Source organism: Peromyscus eremicus, chromosome 13, assembly GCF_949786415.1.
Source record: "Peromyscus eremicus chromosome 13, PerEre_H2_v1, whole genome shotgun sequence".
Taxonomy (NCBI): Eukaryota; Metazoa; Chordata; class Mammalia; order Rodentia; family Cricetidae; genus Peromyscus; species Peromyscus eremicus.
In genome coordinates, this window is record NC_081429.1 from 44,656,081 (window position 1) to 44,681,377 (window position 25,297).

At 38.0% G+C, this 25,297-nt stretch overlaps 1 protein-coding gene across 14 annotated transcripts in view; it reads right to left on the reverse strand.

Moving 5' to 3' along the window:
* Positions 1 to 723: 723 nt before the first annotated feature.
* Positions 724 to 25,297, reverse strand: part of Map2 (microtubule associated protein 2) — a 152,405-nt gene continuing 127,831 nt past the window's right edge. For 11 of the 14 annotated variants that reach the window (XM_059278830.1, XM_059278820.1, XM_059278834.1 and 8 more), the window contains 6 exons: positions 20,166 to 20,310; positions 17,143 to 17,483; positions 8,607 to 8,699; positions 6,294 to 6,375; positions 2,019 to 2,131; positions 724 to 1,570 (listed from right to left, as the gene is read on the reverse strand). In XM_059278830.1, the coding sequence (XP_059134813.1) occupies positions 1,355 to 1,570; positions 2,019 to 2,131; positions 6,294 to 6,375; positions 8,607 to 8,699; positions 17,143 to 17,483; positions 20,166 to 20,310 (990 nt within the window). In that variant the 3' untranslated portion in view covers positions 724 to 1,354. Of the gene's footprint in view, positions 1,571 to 2,018; positions 2,132 to 6,293; positions 6,376 to 8,606; positions 8,700 to 16,820; positions 17,055 to 17,142; positions 17,484 to 20,165; positions 20,311 to 25,297 lie in introns of those variants that run through there. The other 3 variants (XM_059278832.1, XM_059278831.1, XM_059278833.1) reach the window with 2 other exon arrangements.

Below are 25,297 nucleotides of genomic sequence, written 5' to 3' on the forward strand. Positions count from 1 at the left end.
GGAAGCCAAATATCTTCTATCAGAGAATTTAATGAACAAATACTATTTGGAGAACAGGAAAATATATCCAAAATTCATAGTTTCAACTTTAGCAAATGGAAAAAAAAAAGAAAAAGAAGAAAGGGAGGAAACAAATAATAAGGAATCAGTTTCATGAATGATTGTAAGATTAAAATCCAAACTATTTGGTGATTGAACATGTGATAAATACATAATCTTTGAACCAACAATCTGTAAACCCTTTTATATATAACTGGACCCACTCCACAAACTCCATGTTGGTGAAAGCAAAGAAAAATAAAATTTTCTAGCATCACAGGAGAGACTTGATTCTGGCACTGAAACAGGGTTACAGCTTTGAGTTGTTACAGAAAGCAACTTCATGCTAAAACGTTTTGTCTTTTTTAAAATGTATTTTTAAATAGGGAGAGGACCCTGCTAACATCTACTTTCACATACCTAAAATTGCAACACCAAAGGGTGTAGGAGACACAGATACTGTGAATAAAGAAGTATCATATTCAAGTATATGAGGAAGTATCACAAATGGCCACAGAGAAATATATATATATTTATATCTATAATACTGTATCAAACAGATGGAATGGGGGTGTGAAACTGATTGTGTGGACACAAATCTAGCCAATCAACTGACATTCTAATCAGACACAAGCCCATCCTAATGAAAGTGCATCAACCCTAAGAAATGCACTCTGACACAACTTCTTCAACCACAGCTCAAATGCTTTATATCTAGTTTTTAGTTAAATAATTTATTGGAATGGCATACTCTGATATCATCATCCAGGTCCCAAATGTTAATAACTTAGTTCCATCTTTCTTCCCATTTATACAAAATAACACTTTAAAACATGTGTTTCTTACATGCTCTTTCCTTCCCCCAATCAGATGCCTTCAGACTCCTTGATTTCACTCAACCTGTATTAAGGGACAATGGGCGGTTTTTTAATCTTTTCAACCATAAACAGAATAGTGAAATGAGCAGCTTGGATTTTTAACAAGGCCTTTCAGAATGAGTTGGATAGCCTTCAGGCACATGAAAGGTAAAAATGCAATTTTAAAAATAATAATAATACTCCATGCAAAACAGCAGAGCGAAAATAATTGTCCAATTGTATCCATATAAAGCCATGTGTTCCTGTTGCGGATGGAAATCAGGTCATTTTCTGCATATACTATTCATTTTTTTTATATAAAATTGTAACAATTACTACAGTTTGGGGGTGAGATTATTTATCTATGGTTTGTAAAGAATGAATATGACACCTGCTTAGAGCCCACTCTTGCCAAGAGCTCATGCCTAAATATTACTCCAGGGCTAAAGGAGAAGTATTCACAAGCCCTGCTTAGCAAGCGCGGCAGTGACGTCCTCAGCCAAAGTGGCAAGCTGAGGGGACTCGAGCAGGTTGATGCTTCCAGAAGAGGAGACGTTGCTGAGTCGTCGGGGTGATGCCACGCTCGACCTGCTTGGGGACTGTGTGATGATCTCAGCCCCATGGTCTACACGGGCCTTTGCGTGCTCTCTGAAGTTCAACTTTTGGCTGTCAATCTGTGTAAGGGAAACATTAGTTTTCATTAGTCCAAGCATCTTCTCCAGTCCCTGGTTCTTTCTCTGCATCCCACAGCTGATAAGAATATGATGTCTATTCAGCTCAGCATCCCTCCTTCCTGTTGGACAAGTTCTTTAACCAGAGACCCATTTTGATCAAGCTATTTCAGAATACAGTTAGGGAATATGCTGGGTTACTAAAGTGGTAGTATATGTTCTTCCACTTAGGGACATCTATGTAGATAAACATGCATATATGTATGTAACAACAACAAATTTAAAAACATTGACCATGAATTTGAGAGAGAATGAAGGATTCAGAGAGAGGAAAGGGAAAGGAAAAATGATGTAATTATATTATAATTTCAAAAATAAAAGAAATAATTATAAATTTCATAAGAAATAAGTTTGCACAAACACATGACTGGTTCATGGCCTCATCTCTTACCTTCACATTACCACCCCCAGGGACGTGGTGAGCATTGTCAAGGGAACCGACTTTAGCTTGGGCCTTTTCCTTGAAATCCAGTTTTACACTCTCAATTTTCACACGTCCACCACCTTTAAAAGGACAAAGCCTTTAAATTCCTTGCTGAAACGAAATCTCATATTTATGAAAACCATCCTCACACAAGGATGAACCATATAGGATGCCAGAGATGCTGTATTCTACCATCCTAACCAGACATGAGAGGAATCTGCCTGAAATTTCAGTCTGCACCAAAATACTTGAAAAAAAAAAATACATCTGTATTGAACATCTGCGGGACCTTTTCCTTATCATTATTTCCCAAATATTATATAATCAAGTTTATACAACATTTAGATTGTGTTAGATGCTATAAATAATAATGAAATGATTTAAAACATGTAGAAAGGGAAATCCATGCCATTTTATGTCAGAGACCTGAGGATTTGGTTATCCACATGGAGTCTTGGAACCAATCCTCTACATATGAGAGAGAAGACTGCCCTTACTTGTATGTTTTCAATATCAACAACTTCGCTGATGAAATGAGTCAAGCATTGCATTTTTTATAACTAGTTTTAAGGCCTCCATTTAATTAGCATACAGACTTTGAATAGATTCCTGTACAGATGCTGACAAGACCACTCTTCTGATAACACGGAGACAGGCTTTTGATCACGCTATTTCGTATATTGCTAACAGTCTGAAGTGTGAGAATCTGCTGATGATTATGGTGCCATGACCACCCTTTAGAGTTGTTTTGACCTTCCCTGCAGACCTCTTGCAGACTTTTGAATGTAAGGGTTCCTTCTACACTTAGTAGTTATTCAGTGCCTCTCAGACTGTTAACCATGGCTGAGTGTCTGCTGGTATCTTTGACTTAGAAAGGTAGACTACATGTTTCCCCATCATGATATTGATGCCTTTGCTCATAGAATCCCTCTTCTCTCCCTTTGACTGGACTCCTGGAGCTCGGCCTGGTGCTTGGCTGTGGATCTCAGCATCTGCTTCCATCAGATACTGGAGAAAGGCTCTATGATGACAGTTAGAGTATTTTGGAGCCCACGACCTATGATGAGACACCTCGCACAGCCTTGAGGCAGGGGGAGGGGCTTGGACCTGCCTCTGCTAAATGTACCTCCCCATGGGTATACAAGAAGGCCCTTCTTGTAGGAGGGAATGGGGGGGGGTAGGTTGGGAGGGGATGTTGGAGGGGTGGGAGAAGGGAAAAGGGGGAATCTTTGATTGGTATGTAAAGTGAATAAAAAAATTTTAATAAAAAAGAAAGGTAGACTACAGTCTTTTTTATATATCTGCACCTAAGAGATTTTCAAGGGATGCTTGGTTTCAGCTATATGTGTTTGTCTGGAAGAAGTGCATCCTAAAATCTGATACTTCCACTGGATTTTGATTTAGAAAAATGGTTGCAAGGATCTATAAAAAAATATGGAAAACACTTTTCAATTTGGAATTCTTGATGTTTATGGATCTCTGTAACTTTTTAGGGGTCAGTTAAGTTTCCACATTTGGGGAGGACTGCAAAGGTCAGCACATCCCAAGGGCAATAGGGGAGGCTCGCCTTGAGAAAACCTTCCTGATAGAAGTATCTTCCGACCAGATAAAGAAAGAGGTCTCATTAAGGTTCAATCACATGTTTCTTGAGCTTGTGACATCTTTCTTGTTCTAACTCTAGACACTGATGTTAATACCCAAGTGCCTGGCCAAAGGCCTCTTGTAATTGTAAGGTACTGAAGCACATTTTCAAAAGCATTCATTTTTCTCCCGAAATTTAGGGTGTATAAACTACTATGTAATTCTCATGTATGAGAGATACCTCAGAATATGCATCATTTCATGGAGCATTGTTCTTCCTATGCTTTTCCTAGCCTGCGGGTCTCACTTGTTGATTGTGATGGGATTAGCTTTATTCATAATGATTCATACAAATGTAATCACCTTGAGTAGCTGGAGAATGTTGGACCTTTTAACTAAGGATATTAATTGCTTTGGAATCTTATTTTTTCATTTTTTCTTTTTTTGGTGGCTTCTGGTAGAAATTCCTCTCCAAAGATCCTTTTCTTTGACTGTATGCTGTGTTAACATAGTTCAGTTAAAATGTTATTGAACATTTTTTTTAAAGGAAAGAAAAATAATATATTGACACAAACTACATCCAACAAAGGCTAGCTCTGTTGGTTTCTCACTAGAGTCTTATGTAACATTTAGACAAGCTCATTTGAATTTAAAGATATATGCCTCTGGTTTTAAAATACTTTGGCAGTCATCCTGAGCAGTAATCATGAAAAACTATAATCTTCATCAGGCTTTAAAGTGAAGTGTAGATATTTCTATTTGTGCCCTTGGGCATTGAACTTTTCTTTCAGTGTGGATGCTTACATTCCACAGCAACTTTGTGAAAAGATTGCTATTTTCAAGGATCACCAGGTTGACACTTCCTTTATGAATTTAGTCATCCAACTTAGTTATAATAGAAGAACCAGATTTAGAAACAAGTAGGAGTCAGTGACAATAGTCTTTTATGTCCAGCAAATCACACACAGAATATTGCCTTTATTTCTATGATGGTTTCTGTGCATCTAAACTCCAGGTGAATTTGACTAATTCCATCTGCCTAGAATCAAAGAAACCAGCATTTTTTTTTTTTACAATTTACAATTTACATTTATATTTACAATTCTGTAAGAAAATTGGCAATGTGGCAAAATACCCAAGTTACGTTATAAACTGAACTAACAGTAGTAGTCAGTTCCTCAGTGATAGACCAGCTGTGGACAGGGGTTTTGAAGATCTGAGCTAGGATAAGGGCTCTGGCTGGTAAGGTAAGGAGAAAGGATGGGTCTACCGGTGCAGTTCTGTAACCAGCAATGCAGAGTCCATATACAAAGATTCAATCTCCTTGATTTGCCATGAACACCCTTTGGCACAGTGAAGACTCATTTCTAGCTATTTCTAATGTAGCTGTCCACTCTGAGGCTCGTTCTACCCATCTTGGTATCCAACGAAAAGGGTCTTAATAATTTCCTGTCTAGAAGTCTCAGCTCAATTATTGTTATAACTTACTTTTGACAATATTTGAGATGATAATTAGTCTACTAGTCTACATTTGGCTTGTATGTTAAGATGCCAAACAGATGGATAAAGCCAATGATTTTGCCATCCTGTAATCCAATGGTATGTTACAAATTGTACAGTGTCAAAATATCCTCAAGAACATTAGACATTTGATAGTTATCCATTATTATATATGTCTGGAGGTGAAATTTAGCACAAATAAACTGTTTGTAATACTCAGAGCAAAAACATGACTCATGTCACATTCATACATTTGAAATGAAGATCTTCCACCACAGCAAGTGGGAATTTAAGTTCTGCTTTAAAGTACCAGCCTATGAGATAACCCTCAAAAGATAAAAGCGTCTAGGGCCAAGTAAGAAGCCATATTGCCTTCTGCTGAGGATTCCCAGTGCTTATTCACTCAAGAAAGAGTTGGAGAAGTAAATCAGATAAAAGACTTTCTTTTTTTTTTTTTTTTTTTTTTTGGTTTTTCGAGACAGGGTTTCTCTGTGTAGCTTTGCGCCTTTACTGGAACTCACTTGGTAGTCCAGGCTGGCCTCGAACTCACAGAGATCCGCCTGGCTCTGCCTCCCAAGTGCTGGGATCAAAGGCGTGCGCCACCACCGCCCGGCTGATAAATGACTTTCTTAAGCTGTAAGACCCAATCCTTTTTCACATATTGTAGAAAAAAATTTTCAGAAAAATATTTGGAGATACTATCTTCGGTCACTGTTCTTACGTATAAGACTTGATGTATTTTGTAGTCTACATATTCTGAAAGAACTCCAGTGTTCTATACACATGGTCACCTCCAGGTAATTAGGTTCACTGATCTCAGAGGAAGTTGCTCTGACAGTTTGAACTTAAACTTCGATTAACAAATCATGAAGTATCAAGAGTTCAAAACAGTTTTTCACTCATGTTTCCCACAAAAGCATCAAGAATTTTGCTTGTCGGACTGGAGAGATGGCTCAAAGGTTAAGAGCACCGACTGCTCTTCCAGAGGTCCTGAGTTCAATTCCCAGCACCCACATGGTGGCTCACAACCATCTGTAATGAGATCTGGCACCCTCTTCTGTGTACATAATAAATAAATAAATTAAAAAAAAAAAAAGAATTCTGCTTGTCTACTTCTTCAATCCAATTAAGTATTCTTCAACTGTTACAAATATTTTTTACCTGGCCTGTGACGGATGTTCTTCAGAGAGCCGCATTTGGATGTCACATGGCTTAAGTCTATCTTCTTAGTAACGATTTGTACCTGTGTGAATCACAGAAAATGAACTTTAGATAGCTTAGACACACAAGGCTCCCAAGCTGGGCACAAATCAGGACATGTACCCACACTTGTAACATGTAACATCACATTCAGAAACACACACACACACACACACACACACAGAAACACACACACAGATACACACAGACATGCATAAACACACAGAGACACACACACAGAAACACACACACACACAAGACACAGACACACCCAGACATGCATAAACACACACACACACAGACACACAGACACAGACACAGACACACAGACACACACACACACACACACACACACACACACACACACACACACACAATTTCCCATCTGTTTCCCCTACTTCAAACTGGAAAGGAGAACCCAAGCAAGTGAATACCCTGGAATAGAAGTTTTATTAGTAGAAAACAGATAATACTGTAAGAGCATGGAGACATTTATATTAATAAGGCAAGCATCCCCAGAGAAAAGTCCCACCATGTTAAACTCTTCCATAGCAAAGAACTAGGAGAAGGATGGGCTATTATGTACAAGGTGACTTTTATATAGACGTGACTAATGCTGCTCGCAGTAACAAGACCAGCATGGAGACAGAAGTAAGCTCTAAGTGGGCTTTTGTAAACTGTTCCCTTAGCTTGGCTAAATTTTCTTGCACACTGAGTTATAAAATGATGCTGTTTTTCTTGTTTTTATGGTTCATTGACATGTTTCGTCTGTCAATATTTGAAGCAGAGTTTTCTACCACCTGTTGGAATGGCCAGTGTCCATGAGCATCAGAAGAATGTGAGAATCCCTCATACACAGGGAATATGCACAATAAAGCAGGTGATTCCTCTCTGAAGGGAAGTTTAATCCCACTGTTTTGCAGGTTGGAAGCGCCAACCTAAGCTTAGTGTAAGATCTTAGGTTATCTGAACTTACTCTTTACTGCTGTGTTTGGACCAAAGGCATTTGCCATGTCCATCTTCTGCTACCCTCAAGGGAACAAACTGGACCAGAGCTTCTTTCATGAAATATCACATGATGTTATACACACTTATACTCAGGAGAGCAACCAAGTCAGTGTGGATACCGATCCTGAGGCATAGACCAGCATCCATGAAGGAGCTCAGCAAATACTGCTGTGGCATTTCCACAGCAGAGGTATCATGCTCAGTCTGCTTTGATCATCGGGTGACCATTCTTTATAGAATGTACTAATATTTTCTTTGTAGTGCTTAAATCCATTTCTGCTTGGCCAAAGAGTGAGAAGATAGAGGAATCTTAGATTACTGAAGGTTCAGTGTCTGACGCCCTGTACATTACTTAAGTCACAGATTATCAGAGTTTCATGCTTAGATGGCAGAAAAAAATAGAGTCGGCATGATTTACCCTTTGAAATTATTCTTATTTTCTGAGGGACCATGATTTCTTGAGCTTGAGCTTAACTGACTACTTCTACTCTGCCTCTACCAACAGTTAAGAAGAATGAATTCAGTATCGTTTCTTTTCATAGGATATTATTTACACAAAATGAAAGAGACAGGAGAAAGCCCATCAGGATAGAATGTATGCTAGAACCACAGTCTTTTTTACTTTGAATTATAGATGAGCCACGCTTTGCCACGCTTTGCCAATGTTGTACTATTCCAGAAGATACCCTAACTTTCATGAATAATGAACCACGGAGGATTGACATGACATACTCGGGGTGCTTTCATGTATACCAGTCTTTGCCTCAAGAGTAAATGAAATGGGAGTTAGGAAAGTGTGAGCCTTGCTCACCTTTTCAGAGGAAAAGATAAAGCAATAAAAGCACCCTGCTGACTGAAAAGGCCAAGAAGCAGTTAGCAGGTCAGGAGGGTTGGCCATCCCCTGGGAAACCACAGTACATCTAGCCAGCTCTCCTTTCTCAACCGATCTGACAGGAAAGGACAGGGAGCCCATCACCAAGAAAGCAAGCCAGCACGCTAGATGACATGTGTTGAGAAAAAGAAGTGTGTCATGAGGAATGAGGAGAAGAAGAAGAAGGAGGAGGAGGAGGAGGAGGAGGAGGAGGAGGAGGAGGAGGAGGAGGAGAAGAAGAAGAAGAAGAAGAAGAAGAAGAAGAAGAAGAAGAAGAAGAAGAAGATGAAGAAGGAGAAGGAGAAGGAGGAGAAGAAGAAGGAGAAGAGGGAACTGGCTGTGCAGGAGTCTCCACACACTTTCAAGACAGCTTTCTCAGAGGAGCTTCTACTTACATTTCCGCCCCCAGCAGAATGTTTGATGTTATCCTTGGAACCACATCTTGACTGAACTTTGCTAAAATCGATCTTCTTGTTTAAAATCCTAACCTAAAAGGAATTGGAGGCAACATTTTTCTTTCCAGGTACTGGGCGGAGGGAACTAGAATGCTGCGGAGTACTACAGAGGCCCTCTACTTCCTTCCACCCACGGTCACGTAGGAGAAGAAACTACGCTGCCTCCGAACTGTAGCTATGTACCGGAGTATGAGTCCTCATTTTCCTGGAACCCCCAAAGGCCAAGTATCCTAGCTCTATAGATAGAATCTGGAAACAGGGAGAATGGAAAAATAGTACTCGGATCTGTGATGGGAAGGCTGGAACACTGGGGCTCTGGTTTACTCAGTAGCTCAGTAGTATAGTACAGTGTAGGTTAGCCCAAGATCTTGGAGGATATGCCAGTGCTACTCTCAGCCTCCCCACCCCCCACCTGCAGTCATCAGTTATTAACCACCTCCTGCACTTAACAGTTCTGTTACCCTACACTGAGTAAGCCAGGGGGTGGGGTGGGGGTGGGGCTCATGCTTGGTCTGGTTGACAGTCCCAAGTCAGGATCCCCAGGAAGGTCAACAAAGAACCCCTGGGTCTGTTTTGAGTGTGGCTGCATCTTTTAATGGCCCCCTGCTTGCAACAGCTCCGGATCAACCTTTACCCATTAGTGGACATTCGGAAGCATTGCTTTCATATGCCAAGGTAAGAAAACCAAAGTCCATCAGTCAGCTGACTTAAGTTAGGCCATCTAGGATTTGGTTGCAGCCTCAAGACCTGAGGCAAAACGTTTTACTTAGTTATTCAGGAAGTCAAGCATTCTTCCTGAAAACCACAGCAAATCAGGACCTGGAAAGGCTTTACTGTGCTCTAACATACTGTAAAAGTCATAACTGCCATAATTTCTTTCATCTGTCTTTTGAAGTTGGCATGTTTTGAAGGACAAACAAAATAAATATAAAAAGAAGGATTTACTTTTGTTATGCTCATTGGTATACTTTGTTTTCTTTCTTTTGGATACATCTCCCCCATAGCTTAAAAAAATCACATTGTTACATCTTTAAGGTACAGTTTATCTTCTGTACATACTCTTAATAACTTTAGTTTAAATGTAAGTTTTCTTGAGAGTATTAACAAGTCTATGGGTGTTTGCAGAAAAGAATCTAGGATTCAAAATGGCATAGAATCCTATTTTTAGTTAGGCAAGGCTTAAATCACAGTGCCTGTCTAACATGAACAAGACAGCTTGTCCCTTGCAGAGAAATATCATTGGCAGCTCTCATCAGGAGCCCAAGGCAAGGACCTCTTGTCAACATTTAAATTCAGATGACATGATGCTAGGCTGCTCTCTAGGGCATAACAAAACTTTCAATGTAAGAACTGTGGGGCTATCACAGGATGTACAGCTACCATTAAATGTACCACATTCTTCAAGTTTTACATAAGTGGTGGAAGTAGTTGCTTTTAAAACTGTGAAGACCATTATATTTAAAACCTCAATCATAAATTATCTTCAGAAGGCAAATCATCTCAATTTATTATGCCTAGTGATAATATTTTAAATAATTCTGGAAATGAAATAGAATTTATATGAGCCATTTTACTAATCTATGAGAATGAAAGGTATTTCTAATTTTATTTCATAAATTTCAATTTAATCATTAAAGTCTCAAGTGACTCACCATTAAATCATCGGAATCCAAACATTGATTCTGATTCACTTATTGTAAGAACGGAAACCCACGTTCAGCTTCATAGATCTGTTTGACCCTAACATTTATTGGACAATTTTAATGATTTCCAAAATATGTGATTTAAAAAGACTCACCTTGCCAACATCACTTAGAATGTTCTAGAATTTCAAAATCCTATAATTTAAAAAGCTTGCTTTTGTTGATTTTTCCCAGAGTCACTCATTTCCCAGGGAAAAACTTAACTGGTCTTTTAAAATGATACATCTCTACTCAATTTGTAATGTGGAACAGGCTTTGAGCATGAATAATGACATATTCTTTACAAATATATGTATTGCAATAGCTTTGTAACATTTTTATTTAAAATGAGGAAAAGCATGACCAATAAAAATACATAGTCCTCCGTGTTGCATAATGGCTCAATTTAAATGCTTAAAGGTGATTCTAGTCTCCTGCATTTTACTCTGACATTGGTGATTCAGTAGCTTAGCTGAATTTTTGTTCAGATAACAGTAATATAATTTTGAGGCAGTATATAATGTAGCACGAATCTTAAAAGGGTCTTATTAATAAAAACAAACCTGGAGCCAGGTACTGGGGTCAACGCTGAAAGATCAGAGAAGCAGAACAAGCCACAGCCACCTCACCTTGCCATTTCCTCAGCTGATCCTGTTTCCTCAGACTGGAAGCCTCTGAGTCCTCATCCAGAATGAATCTCAGCTGAACTGCTGCTCAAAAGTCTAAAAGCTTAACCAGGCTTAGTTCCTCATCCTCGCGTCTTAAATACCTTTCTGCTTCCTGCCATCACTTCCTAGGATTAAAGGCTCTTGTTACCACTCTTGGCTGTTTCCATTGTGGCTTTGAACTCACAGAGATCCAGATGGATCTCTACCTCTGGAATGCTAGGATTAAAGGCATGTGTGCCACCATTTTCTGGCCTCTGTATCTAGTGGCTGTTCTGTTCTCTGACCCCAGGTAAGTTTATTAGGGTGCACAATATTTTGGGGAACACAATATCACCACAACGTAAGTATAGGTCAATATATCACTAGACATTTAATCAGAAGTTTGAAATTCCTATGAATTCTGTCTGTTCTTCTACCTTGATTGATAAGTACATAGTTAATTTCTGGATATTATTTACATAACTCTAATGGGACTTCAGCATGTTGTTTTAATTGTGACAACTTATCACCATATCCTGTACATATAATAGACTGTTCCTTTAGAGAGATTAACATTCTTCCCACAAAAATGGGATTATTTTAGGAAAAGGCCAGTAAAGAGCCAATCTGAGTAGTTACTTGGACATTCTGGAACCTGTAAAATGAAAGAAGATAAATCTCTGGAGGTCTGTTTTTAGCAAACCAATATAAGTGAGAGACATTCATCCCGGGGGATCAACTTGAATTTCTTGTATAAGGAGATATTTACTTATTCATTTTAACACACACTGAGGGGTCTGTCTTTAGCTAAACAACTACATGTCAGCCCCATTGCTAAGATACAGGTAATATCAGTGCGTGATATTATACAAAATCAGCACTCTGCAATCTTCAAACACCCTGGAGGGATGGACCTCAGCTGCAACATTGTTGCTATCTTCTCCCAGGTGAATTTGTCTCATAAGAATCTTGTGAAAAGGTAGTGGGCAATGATTTCCCTGCAACCTCGGAAAAAAATGACCATTTCCTTTGGTGTTATTTCTCAGCACATCTTAGAATAAAGCTCTCCTTTGATTACAAAATTACCTGCCTCTCTCAAATGGAACTCCCGTTCCACTGGAATGGAAACTATTGATCTGGTTGCTGAAAACCATCAGATTAAAGCAAAAGCAAGAATATGTCAGATATCCTGAAGATGAAAAGTCAGCCATGCCGATGATGCTCCTCAATGATGTACTCATCTGAAAAGTTTATATTCTCATGAACACACGTTTGGGTTTAGGACTGCTACAGTTAATTCAGAATTTAATTAACCCTGCCTATAATGTCCTCAAAATTGATGTAAATAATAGATAATCTTAAATAGACATGTAAGTTGAAATAAATTTATATTTCATGTAGAATTAACATAAAACTCTAGAGGGAGAGTATAAGTTGAAGAAGGGGCTGACTCTTTCCTAGAGACTGTTTATCCAGAGCAATTTATCACATCGTACAGAAAAGTGGGACCACACTGAAACCCCCATGCTGAGCAGGCAATGCTGAGAACTTGGAAAAGTTTTACCATTTGACACACGTCAAGACTTCAAAGCAGCCTCCCAACAGGGCATGGAAGGGACAGACACTATAAACACAGCAGCCAGTGTAATTCTAGAAAATCAGCAAGCGACAAGCAAGGAGTCCCTTCAAAGTCACGCTCAGTGACTTCTTCATGTTAATGTTTTCCCGTCACTAAAATTTTTAGAAAATTCTAAGAAATAGAAGACCAGTTCCCTTAAGTAAATTAACTTCTAAACCATCTTCTCAGCTCCCCACTGCATACTGAGGTCTAGGCTGCTCATGCCCTTGTTTGGCTGAACAAATAGCAAACAAAACAGGGCAGTCCAGACTTCAGTTTTGTGAACTCCAAGTAATGATTTTCTCAGAGGTTCGAATAGTTAATATTTACAAATATAGCTCTAGAAGTTGTGTTACCCTACAAAAGACTTTTGAATTATCGTTTCACAATCTCTGTTGAATATAGACAGGCCCACTGATCTAAGGACCTTTTGTTTTGAGATAGCAATGGCTTGAATAACAAAAAGAGATAAATACGATCAGTAAATAAGTCTTCTTATTTACTGGACTTCGGCGAATAGTTCCTCCCTTCACACTAAGGTGACTGACACTATTTTCAACTTGGTTGTTTTATTATTCGCCCATTTATCACTTACCATAGCCTTAATTAAGGCAGTGGAGGAAGGCAAGAGAAGCCGAAACAAAGCCTGTCCAGTCTCTCAGGATTTAGAGACCACACTTTGCTTCTCTCTTGCACATCTGTCATAGACCAGTCGGCAACCTCGTTGATCTTTATATTTGAATGAGAAAACAGTCTTAGCTACTCTCTTTGCCTTAGTCTTTCTTGGAAATTCCACTATCTTTGGCCTCGCTAATCTGAGAAAGACAGATTGAGGCAATAAATGAGATTTCACAAGACAAGCAATCAAATTCCCACGCATAGCCACGCCTTAGCCTTCTCTAGCCACATAATGATGAACAATCTGAGAAAACAGGTTCTGTTGACTGGTCCCATTCGTAATCTGCAACTCTTACAGGGGCACAGAACTTGTGGGGCTTCTGTTGTTAGGGTCTCACTATGTAGCCCAGGCCGGCCTTGAACTTGCAATCTTCCAGTTGCTGTTTCCCTAGTGCTGGAATGACACACTGTGTGTGCAACATCACACTCTGAAAAACGTGTGTTTTTAAAATGATCTTGATACAGTTGATGGGAAAAAAAGTAAACGTCTCAATGCATATAAGATGATTCCCTATAAATCAAAGCCCTTCTGTAAAGCTTGATTCACAGAAAAGGTAATACACAAGTTGCCTAAATTTTCTTAAGCTACATGTTTGTTTTATCGACTTCTTAAAAGGAAATAATAATTTAAAATTTATGTTAAATTGAGATTGAGGACTTTGCTACAGATAGTTTTAACTTAAAATATTTCATAAGATAGTTGCAGCTATACGTTGAGTTAAATGAGCCAAGTTTGCTCTCTCCAGTGAATCCATGATTGTGTATTTTTTTTTTTCCTCAGCAGAATGAGCCCGTGTTTGGGCTGAGAGGATTAACTATATTACTTTCTGCAAAGCTCATCACATTTTCTACTAATTCATCTGTCCCTTCAGACACTGGCTTGCCTTGCCTTATCTGACTGTGTTGAGCTTCTCTGGTGACAGAAACTAGACCTTAAGGTAAAAGATAAGAAACAGGCAAAAAAGCTACAAACACAGAAATCAACAACTATTCCAATCAGTGACAAGTAACAAAGTTGCCAGATTTCTGCACACCACTATTATAAAACCTAGTTTCTGCACAAACTAGGGGATTCCTCTGTCTTTGATAATTCTAGGCTGGCTGCTGCCCACTCAAAAATTCTATAATAATGAACTTGTAATTGAAAGTAGCATGTCAACAGTTTCAATTTTTTTTTCAGTGCCACCAGATAATAAAGGTCTTTAATACATTGCCCTGATAATTTCTATGACACCCTAACGTAACATATTTCCCATTCATTCTGTAAAGTAGGAATTGTAAAACGCTCTAGTCAAGCCCTCCAGTAGACATCCACACACAAAAAGATTTCTTCACTCCCAGTATTTGAGAAGATACACTCATTGTTAGGGGGCTTTTAGGAGGAAAATGCTACAGTGTTCAGACATAAATATTTTCTCTACAGACAGCTCAATTGCAAGTATCAATTTTCCCTTTGTAAATTTAATTAATTTATAGCATTCACTAAAAGTTATGGGGGGGCACATATTTTCTCTCTGCCTCTCATCTTGGTGAAGCAGGACCTCCTGCTTCTGCAACAAGAGTCATGGCATCATTTCTCGGTTGTAGATTTCTTTCTGAGTCATCTGGTGCTGAGACAGGGTGATTCTGAGTCACTTTAACCCCCTTCCCAGTGAAAGAAGATGTTTAATAAATAATGCCATGATTTTGAAGCTATTTTTGTTCGAGATATAAATTTCGGTTAATATGCCTTAACTAGTCCTTAAGCACAATCTCTGGGGATTTTTTTTTTTAATCTCAGATCAAAATTATATACCAACTTTATGAATTGGCACCTTTGGTGGAAGTCCATTTGAAGTGGACCTGGCAACATCAACAAACAAAAAGAGAAGAAAATGGGCGTCCTCCTGTGTTTGAATCGGTTTAAAGGGTCTTGCAAATCTATGGCTAAAACTAAAGCAGAAAGGTTAGGGCAACCTACAGGAGCCCTTAAAGAATATCACACATTATAAAACTTCTATAAAACGGTATCAATGCCTTTTTATATTTATCAAATTTTCCTTTCAGGTTCTATATGACATCCTAGAAATTACATTTTTTTTCTGAATCTAAGAGATGATGGCTTTAAAATCAACATTCTCCAGGAGACAAAGAAAGTCACTTTGAGTGAAGAAGAATCGGCAGACATGGGGTTTTCATAACAGGGACCTGTCCAGTGTTGCTTGTCTGTGATCTCAGCACTTGGGGAGCTGAGGCAGGGACATGGATTAAAAGCCACCCTGGGATTTGTAGCACAACCTTGTCTCAAAACAGGTTACTTCATTTTTAGACAGTTCCTATCAAAAGCTATGGTGAAGAACATTCCATTTAAGTTTAATAGTATGCTAAACGGATTTTATTCAAGTTACTCTTCTAAACCATTTACATATGATTGTTAAAAATGCCAAAAGATGGCTATTTCTAAATGACTCAAAGGTTTCCTTCTCTTATATGGGTAAAACTGATGAATTTAAGAACAATGAGATGATCCTTGTTCTTTTTATTTTTTATTGCAGATCAAATTGGTTAGAATTTGGGTTATATTTTTGGCTCTAAAAGTTTCTTACACCTCATATTTTCACAGCATCTTCTGTGAAATGTATTTGTCTGTGACCACACTATTACAGCTGTTCTTAAAGGGACCCATCACCCTCCCCATCCCTGGCTCATCAGCTGATCTTTCTTAAGCCCTTGGGCCTTCCTAGAACATAACCATAATGTTAAAACCAATGAACGCTGATGCTAAGGATGGAGCAGCAAAGAATTGGGGTACCAATGGTAGGCAGGAATGCTTGAAGACTTCATATTTCAGCAAGAGCTTTCTCTGAAACCTCCTAAGATAGAATTTTCTTGGCAGGAAGGAAGGATGTCGGAAGTCAGAGGCAGAAATCATAGGACACAAGTGGAGGAGTGACAGAAAAAGCAGTAAGATGCAGAGAAATCTGAGATCTAATGGAGCGTTATGTTTTGTTCACAGACAGAGGTAGACATTGGCTTTTGCCCTGTATTTCGAAAATAATTTAAAAAAAAAAACCCTTTTGAAGTTGAACCATCCAATACTATAGTAATAGTCTGAGCTATATTAAACAGTATTTGTATCATTTTCTTCCATGATTTGTCCAATCAAGAGCCATGTCATAAGAGAACTCAGAGCCCTCTGCTTAGAAAGCAAATAAACGTTTGTTCTAGACCTGCTGCTGGGGGAAAGAGAGCTTTTTTCATAACAGTACCGTTCTTAAATAGAACTTTCATGGCTACAGTTCTGTTCACTAGAATTGTATAGAGTTGTCGGTTTAGTATCATCCGAAATCCCCACCCTTTTCAATATGTAGGCAATAACAGGCAGGCAGCAACCTGGTGAACCACATTGTGATTCTGGACTAAATGTTAGGAAATGGTAAAACATATCACAAGTTATCATCAGTCATAAATGAAGAAATTAAAATAGAAATCACTAATGTTTAGAGTCAGGTGAGCTCATGGTCTAAATCCAAAAGAGAAAACTCAAATCTGTAATACAAGTTAAATTTTATTATACCCCAACCTACAGAGACCTGTTCAGAAATCAACTACAGGATTCTTGCCTATGGGTAAGCCCACTGGTATCCATTAATGATCAGAAGGGAATGACATACTGACTGATTTTCAATGCATTTCCTAAGCTTGATTCTCCAGACGAGATGCAGACTCAGCAGTGAATGGTGGCCAGTGGCCTTGTAACATGCCCGTCTTCCTGTGCACAGAACTGTCGGATTGTAATACACAAAAAGCAACTTAACAGCGAAGGGCATTGGATTTCTGACAGCAAGCATGTGATATCACGGAGTTCTTACCTGACCCCCTTTAGGCTGGTATTTGATGTTGTCCGTTGATCCGATTTTGGATTTGACATTCTTCAGGTCTGGCAGTGGTTGGTTAATAAGCCGTAGCTGCTTGGGAGTAGCTGGGGACTTTGGAGGAGTGCGGATGATGGCGACTTTCTTCTCACTGGGCACCAAGATGGCAGATTTGGGGGTTCCTGGTGTATGAGGGGTCCTGGGATAGCTGGGGGTTCCAGGAGTGCCTGGGGTACGTGAAGAGTAGCTTGGGGGAGTGCCAGGCGTGATTGCGGTGGATCCAGGGGTGGTAGGAGTTGAGGTGCCACTCTTGCCTGCTCTGCGAATTGGTTCTGACCCTATGTTAACAACCGGATAACACACACACACACACACACACACACACACACACACACACACACGGAAGAGGAAAAACACACCACAGCGTTAGAAAACTCTTCAAGGCCCCTTTCTTCCCACACATGGTAGTCATAAAGTCAAATGTATTCAGGACTCTATGAAAGACCACAATAATGCTCAGAGGTGAGATCCTCCTTTTTTTATGTTCATAAGCTGGTGATATTTTTGGATATATGTTAATATACAAATTTAAAACTTGCACTTTTTCCAATTTAGTTTCATAGTTCTTACTGGGAATCCTTGGAAACTTTTCTTCTGTTATTGGGCCTCATGGATGACCTGCAGCTAGAAACAGCATACGTTTATTGAGGTATGTCGATCCCTGCTTGTGGGAAGACTCCTGAATGGTGCATGGATCATTCATTCCTCTCTTCAAGCATATCCATTCTGAGACTCAGATGTACACATCATACACAACTGTGCAATTATTTCCCATAGTTTTAGCCTGTGTGGGTTTCAGTGTTCATCTCTCAGCTTATATTGAGAGCACAGATAATTCCAAACTAACACATTTAGTAAGAGGGTTTCATTATACCTTGAGTTAAGTGAGCTACTGAATCCAGCATTACACATGTTCCCTTCTCCCCAGTTCATTCCTGCATAGAATTGTTTCCTTCACATCTTTTCAGAGGTTACATAAATGCCAGGACATTTCTGTACGTAGTTAGGGAGATGGCAGGCAGACAGAGGAAGGCGAAACGCTTGCCTTTCTAATTGCCTATGTATGCTTTTGCTATTGCTGTACAGAGCTAAAAGAGGCTTCAATATTTGTAGATGTCAACACATCAGTTATAATCACTATCAAGTGACACGGTTCAGTAGACTTGTGAACAAAGAAGTCACAAAGCACTGGATCAGAACATTTTTTAAAAAGCAGTCTATATACAGAGACACCTCTTAAAGGGAAGAGCAGGGTGGCTCGAAAAAGTGGATTTATGTAGAAAGTGCCATTTTGTTTCCATAGCAACACACAGGCATAATTTAAGATGTTCCTTCAGGCAGCACTTGATGTTTTTGTCTTGGGGTTCTGGTTTATGTCCAATTCCAACCCTAGATATTTGGAGTTAAAGTCGCTCCCCTGGAGATTACAAACTCTTATATGTCCTTCCTGCTAGTTCTTTTCCAACAGTTTATTTTTCTCTACAGCAAAAGAGTTTTAAGGTTTTCAAAGTATTCTTAACATAGACTTCAAAGGATGCTAATATTCCATAAAATTAAATAGTGCTGGGCACAAGTGTTCTAATGGCAATAACATTTTCACTGTGAACAAAACAACCAAGTATCATGTATGAGAGTTAAGTTTGCATAGGGCGATTATTAAAATTTTTGAAAGCAATTGTTGAGTTAAAATCAGCTACAATGTGACGGTAGTGACAGTTTCCATCATTACATACTAGTTCCTAAATTACAGAGACCTGGGTCTCCATATAGTTTGATAGAACATCTCTCTAACAAGATTTCTTCCAAATCAATGTCAAGGTGTTAAGGCAAACTGTGAAGTTATCAATGGACTGAAGACCAAATCCATCCAGGTAATAGCTGTGCAGCATGCAACACATTATCCTCTCTTTTAGGTTAGTTTCTTGTCATTGAATTGGGGCTGCTAACAAATAACCATCAGAATTGTTAATGCAAGTGTTAACAGTTTTGTATCTAATATGTGCTAAAAATGGTAGCTATTTTCATTGAGTGGAAAAGTGGGACACCATTCTAATACAGGATTTACTAGATAGCCTCAGCAGCAAAGTAAACTACAGTGTAATGACCGGAACATTATACACACCACACAGATTGCTATAATTGCTAATCAGTCCATTATGGGCCAGGAGTAAAAAAGAATTAAAGATCCTGTACAGAACACATCATGTTTTAAAGGTCATTTGACATAAAAATACTTAAGAAACTGATCAGAATTTTCATTTTTCTCTTTGGTGTCTCCTTGTGAACGTGTTGTGTGTGCAGAAGTCCAAGGCTGACATCAGGTGCCTTTATTGTTTACCATGTTATGTTTTGAATCAGGGTCTCTTGCTGAAGTCTGGGCTCAGAGATTGGTTAAGTTTCATGGCCACTGAGCTCAGCGACCCTCCTGCTCCACTCAGGGCTGGGGTTACAGATGCCCGGCATGGCACACAGTTTAACACTAGTACTGGGGAGTTAGATTCAGGGCCTCAGACTTTTGTAGAAGGAATTTGCCTAATAAATATCTCTCTAACTTGGGATTTTAGGTTGACTTTGACTGCTTTTCCATTTCAAATTTAAGATGTGGAATTCTAGTAAGAGTTAAGCTTGTATAGATGTATAAAGCAACTCACCGGGTGATTTTATCTATTGATTTTTTTTTTTAGATTATTTTGTTTTAACTTTGAAACAAGAGAGAAAATAGTCTTTTAAAAATGACCATCTCAAACTCAGTAGATACTGAGACAATCTGTTCCAATGTCTTCCATCATTTGTTTTGACTCAGAAAGTTACTTTGGAACAATCTACAACCTAGAATTTTTCTAATTCTTATCTATGAAAGATCGTATCTTTTTAATACAGGCTCATTTTCTTTAAATAAACTCCTCTTTCAGTGAATGGATTAGACAATGATTCAAAGGAAGCCAACAAGGACAGCTTACTGGTGGTCCGTCGTGCTGAAGAGATGGAGCTATTCAGAGAGAATGAGTTTTCTTCCCTGTCTCCCGATACACCTCGGCGAGGAGGCAGGATGGAGGAAGGTCTAGGGAGGGAAGAACGCTTTTCTGGACTCTTGGTGACTCCATCCTGATGAGGGAAAATAAAAACATTAGGTTCATTTTAATTATGCAAAGTGATTACACTGTCCTGCCCATTTTTCCTGGTAGAGAAATTCTTTTATTATAAACCACCAACTTTCATATACTAATAAAACTTTCTCTTTCATTAGAGTTCACATTTTCCAGTTGTTCTATCAGAGTTTATTACCCTGGAGTGACACGATGGGACATGAATAATGAATTTCAGTTTTTAAACATAAATGTAGATGGAATGAACTTATAAATGTTAACTTCATAAATTGCTAACTGGGCCAAAAGCTCCATCAGCCTAACTTTTTTTTTTAAGTTGGAATGGACTGGAAGGAGGGTTTTGCAGTATAACATTCCACCCATGAACATAACCACTTAGATATCTGACAGGAACTCTTAAGTGTACCATATCAAGTTAAAGTATTATGCACATTTTAAAGCTGAGGAAATGGGCTTAATAATTTTTTTTTTAAATTCCCAGAGTTTGCCTGTGGCAGAGATAGTAGTGAACCGTGACGTGTCTGATGGGGAGTCTATGTGTCATATTGAAGGCAGTTTGCTGTTATTAGACTATGTATTATCTATTACGTATGTTGTGTATGGATTATGTCACAGTGGAATGCATTTTATTTTGTTGGTTTTTAGTTGATATTTCATAAAATAAATAAATAGGAAATAATGAATAGGCTCTAGAAAATGGAAACTTTCGTGTTTCTTTTCTAACGTGGAAGTGGTCCATCAAAATTTTTCAGTTGTATTTGTTATTAATATGGTCTACTGCTAAGACTGTCAAAGATTTCTGAATTTTACATCTTTTCCTTTCATAGGTTTTTCTGCATCACGGCATATAACGTTCTCCTCGATTTTACTCCTTTCTTCTCCATTTATTGACCTTCTTCCTTACTTTGTTCCCTGATTCTGAGCAAGGCAAGTGGTGTGTGGAGCCCGTGGAGGCGGGCTGTACTGAAAAGCTGTCAGAACATGGGATGGGTTTAGTCATGCTAGGGTAGGCTGGGCTGTGTCGTGGGGAGTTTGTACTAGCCCACCAAGTGGGAATCTTTGACAAAGTAGAATTCTAGCCATAAAAGAAAACAAAAATAAGTACCCAATAAATGAAACTATAAAGCAAATGGAAAATTACAAATACATAAACACCTAAGAACTTAAACATTTGCTTTTAATGAAACACACGATAAATGACTGTAACCAATAACAGATGAATATGTGAGACAAAGGATGCTCACTGAATAGCATTATTTCAGACGGAATTCAGTCAAGAATACTCATTTAAGAAATGCCAGCTGTACATCAATGCACAAACAGTGCTAATAAGCATTTGATCCGGTGTGTATCTGATCTAGAACAGGCATCCATGTTATTTGCTCCTTTCCTTTCAAATGCTCATGCTGTTTATGCTCCACACACAGGAGGCACATGAATAACAGTTGTTAAATAGTGAGTCAGTGGAAGGATGGACAGACAGAAGAATGGGAGAACAAATAGTATTGTTTAGACACAGAGGGACTGGATTTGTGTAATTCTGAGACCAAAGCACTGTACGTGGTCACATGGTTACAAAATTACATGACAAAGGAGTAGAACTTGAACTAATGAGGTGAATGATAGGACTCAAGGTGGAAACACCTTCATCAACTGTGCAAAACAGCAACATGTAAGACTATTGTTAATTAATCGATTTATTTATTTATTTTAGGACGATGCAGATTGGCGTCAAAACCTCTCATGGCTGAAGGACAACCTACACTTTTGTTCTGAAATATGGATTATGAAAAGAGACATGACAATCCTTGAAAAGACATAACAGTCCATTCTCTTCTGAAGGGCATTGTTGAGAAAAAAAGAGACAAAAATGATATACAGTCATAATCTACATTATTTTCAGTGAATTCACTTTGAAGAGAAGTTAGTTATTTCTTTATCTGTGGCTTCATGAAGACAGGAAAAAAATATGTTGTTTGAGGGGTTCCTTATCTGGGATATGACTGATAATCAGTGCAATGGCCAATACTGGGAAATTACAAACTGCTAGTATTTTTGTGAGTAAAATCACCCTACTCTTAAGATTACAATAAGTCTCTAAAATCATGAAGTGTGAATCATCAGGGATGTGTTGCCAACTTAAAAAACTGAGCAGAGAATCAGTATTAAGATAGGAATAATATAATGGCGATAAGCAAAGCTTTCTATGAGCTGGATTAAAAGATGAGGGCAAACCGTAGATTCTGGATCACCTGAAGGTTGGATGCATGTATTTAACAAGGATATAGATAAAATATTCTTTGTGGATTTCATGTTTGAGGTCCCCAAACAATCTGCAGGTTCTCCAGTTATGGTGTCGTTAGAAAGTGTCATGGGCACCTGCGGGAATTGCTCCTTTAGTAAGTGTAGCCTTTACGATGGTAATACCATCCATAACTTGAACACGTTTTAAGAATCTTGGAACGATGTTTATTTGAGGCCAAGTCATGGAAAATATTACCTTAAAGATTAAGAAAATTTATTTATTTTTGATTATCTGCATTACTTAATCAGAAAAATGTTAAGAATTATTGTATGAGATCACCTTAGAAAACACAAACAGGCCAAGCTATTTTGTTGACTTCAATGACTTTTATGGATACAGAACAACCATATGTAATATGTTATGCATCCTACAAAGGCAATCAGCACTGAAGAGATTATCAATAAAAAAAAATGCACAGGATCTAATTTACAGGTAAGGATAAATCCTGGGGCAGACGACACACAAGGAAAAGTGGGGGGATTGGTGCCTCTGATAGAGGCCATGCTGTGTGCCACGTGTCTCCTGGAAGACACCGCTAGAGATGTAGACAGGCATGACAAAGTCAAACAGATTACTTCAAATCGTCTCTTTGATTTGGCTGTTATAAAAATAGAGGATGAAACTGAGATTTTCATCCCAAGCGTTGACTCCACAGACACTTCTGCGGAGGCATAAGCTTACAAAGATGCACATTTTTTCTCCTTCCTCTGTGGTACCAGCACCTTGAGTGGGAAGTGTAACTGGGTTAGCACAAGTCATTATTTCTTGATTGATTTTTACCGGAGAAGCATGGATTTCAAAAATATAACCAGCAAAGAAGAATGAAGTGGCGACATTGCTTCTAATTAAGAACGAGACAAGCGATGATATGAAGCAAACGGCCACCCAAACCTTAGCCAAAATAAGGAAGGGGTTGGCGAGCTTGCGAGTGAAGAACCACCAAAATCTTTGAGTTGAACTACATTATCAGCAGTAAATCAAGTATGGGGGAATTTGGGGATTTAGGAAATTATGAAGAAGTACATTAGGTGTTAGGAGGGGAAACAATTGATAAATCAAAAGCAGAAACAATAGAGTAAATCTTTCTTTAGACACATGAAATGTATGACATTTGGAAGGGCAAATGTTAGTTTTATGGCAATAATGTACATAGCATCTGTTCAAAGTTAAGTATTAAATGCCAATCCCATGAGTTGCTTGGACCTGAAGCAACTTGAAAATTTCCTGAAGTTTTTCCAGATAATGTCCACTTGAAACTTTTCCTAAAGGGGAAATTCTCAGGCTTATTTTCTGTATCTGTGACTGAAGTTTTCTCTATTTTTAAAAATAATATAATATCAACTAATAATTAATCCTATTTAATAAATACTAAATGACTATTGTATCTAGGTACTATACTGTTTTATAAAATTACTGTACTTAATTTTCCCAACTGAATTATTGTACAGGAAATTTAGAAAATTAAGACGTAGGGATAAAAGATCATATAACTAAAAATGTTCAGGATTCAGACATGATAACACACTAGTTTTTTTAAAATCGGAAATAGACTGTAGAGATCCAATAGACTGTAGAGATCCAAATATCACTATCACACTATACTCAAAATACAGCTCCATATTTATTAAGGCATATGTCTAATTTATATGTATTCACATAAACATTGAATTTCTCCCCTTATCAAATAAAGATCCTAAGTTTAAGCTAAGAACTGTGATTTAAATATCATGTATGATTGTGGGGGGTCCCCAAATTATCTCATAATCTACATAATGAAATCATTCAAATTGTTCATTATAAATTTAGGATTTCATTAGTATACCTTTAATTGTTTTTCTTCCAATCATAAAAAAAGTAAAATACTTCATGTTGGTTTCTGTGTTTTTAAAATATAGTTGATGTTATAAAAAATTGAAAAGGTAGGAAGGATTGACACACATATGAAATAGTTAATTATTAATAGATCCACATTTAAACAATACTTATTATCATAATTTAGCAAATAGAGAACAATGTGACTGACAATATGAAGCACTGACTTTAAAATACAACACTGTCTTTAACCAATAATTTCAGTGAGAGAAAACTGTTCTAAGGAAACTGGCACAAAAGACCTCAATAGCAATATTATTAAAATTCAGTGGAAAGTAATTTGAAAGCCAGATAACAGGAAACTGATTATGTTGTGATGAATTAATAAAATGGAATGTCATGTTGCCATTAAAATGGTTATAATGATGCTTCTATTTAATTAAAAATCAATACACAGTGTTTTGTTTTTGATTACTAAACCTATAAAACTGGAGAAAAAATAGACTTTTAAAAAATGTAAATGATAACTGTAGCCATCTTCAGAGAAATGAATTATACTTAATTTTACTTCCTGCTCCTCTCCATAATTCCATTTAGACTTATTCTGTAACAAAAACGTAAAATAGTATGTTAATTATAAAGGCTAACGTTGATTCTACAAAATGTAAGTGAATTGTTCTTCCCCATTGTTGGCACCCAACTCACTGTGCAATTTTCTGTATTTTACCTTTGCTAACAGAGAGCAAGCCCGGCTGCAGCCTCACCAACTACCATGATTGATCGATCTTTCTAGATGATGTCAGTTTTGGTCTGGATGCTCCAGATATAATGCTGGGTGGCAAGCAGTCTAAAATGGATCTTTAAAATA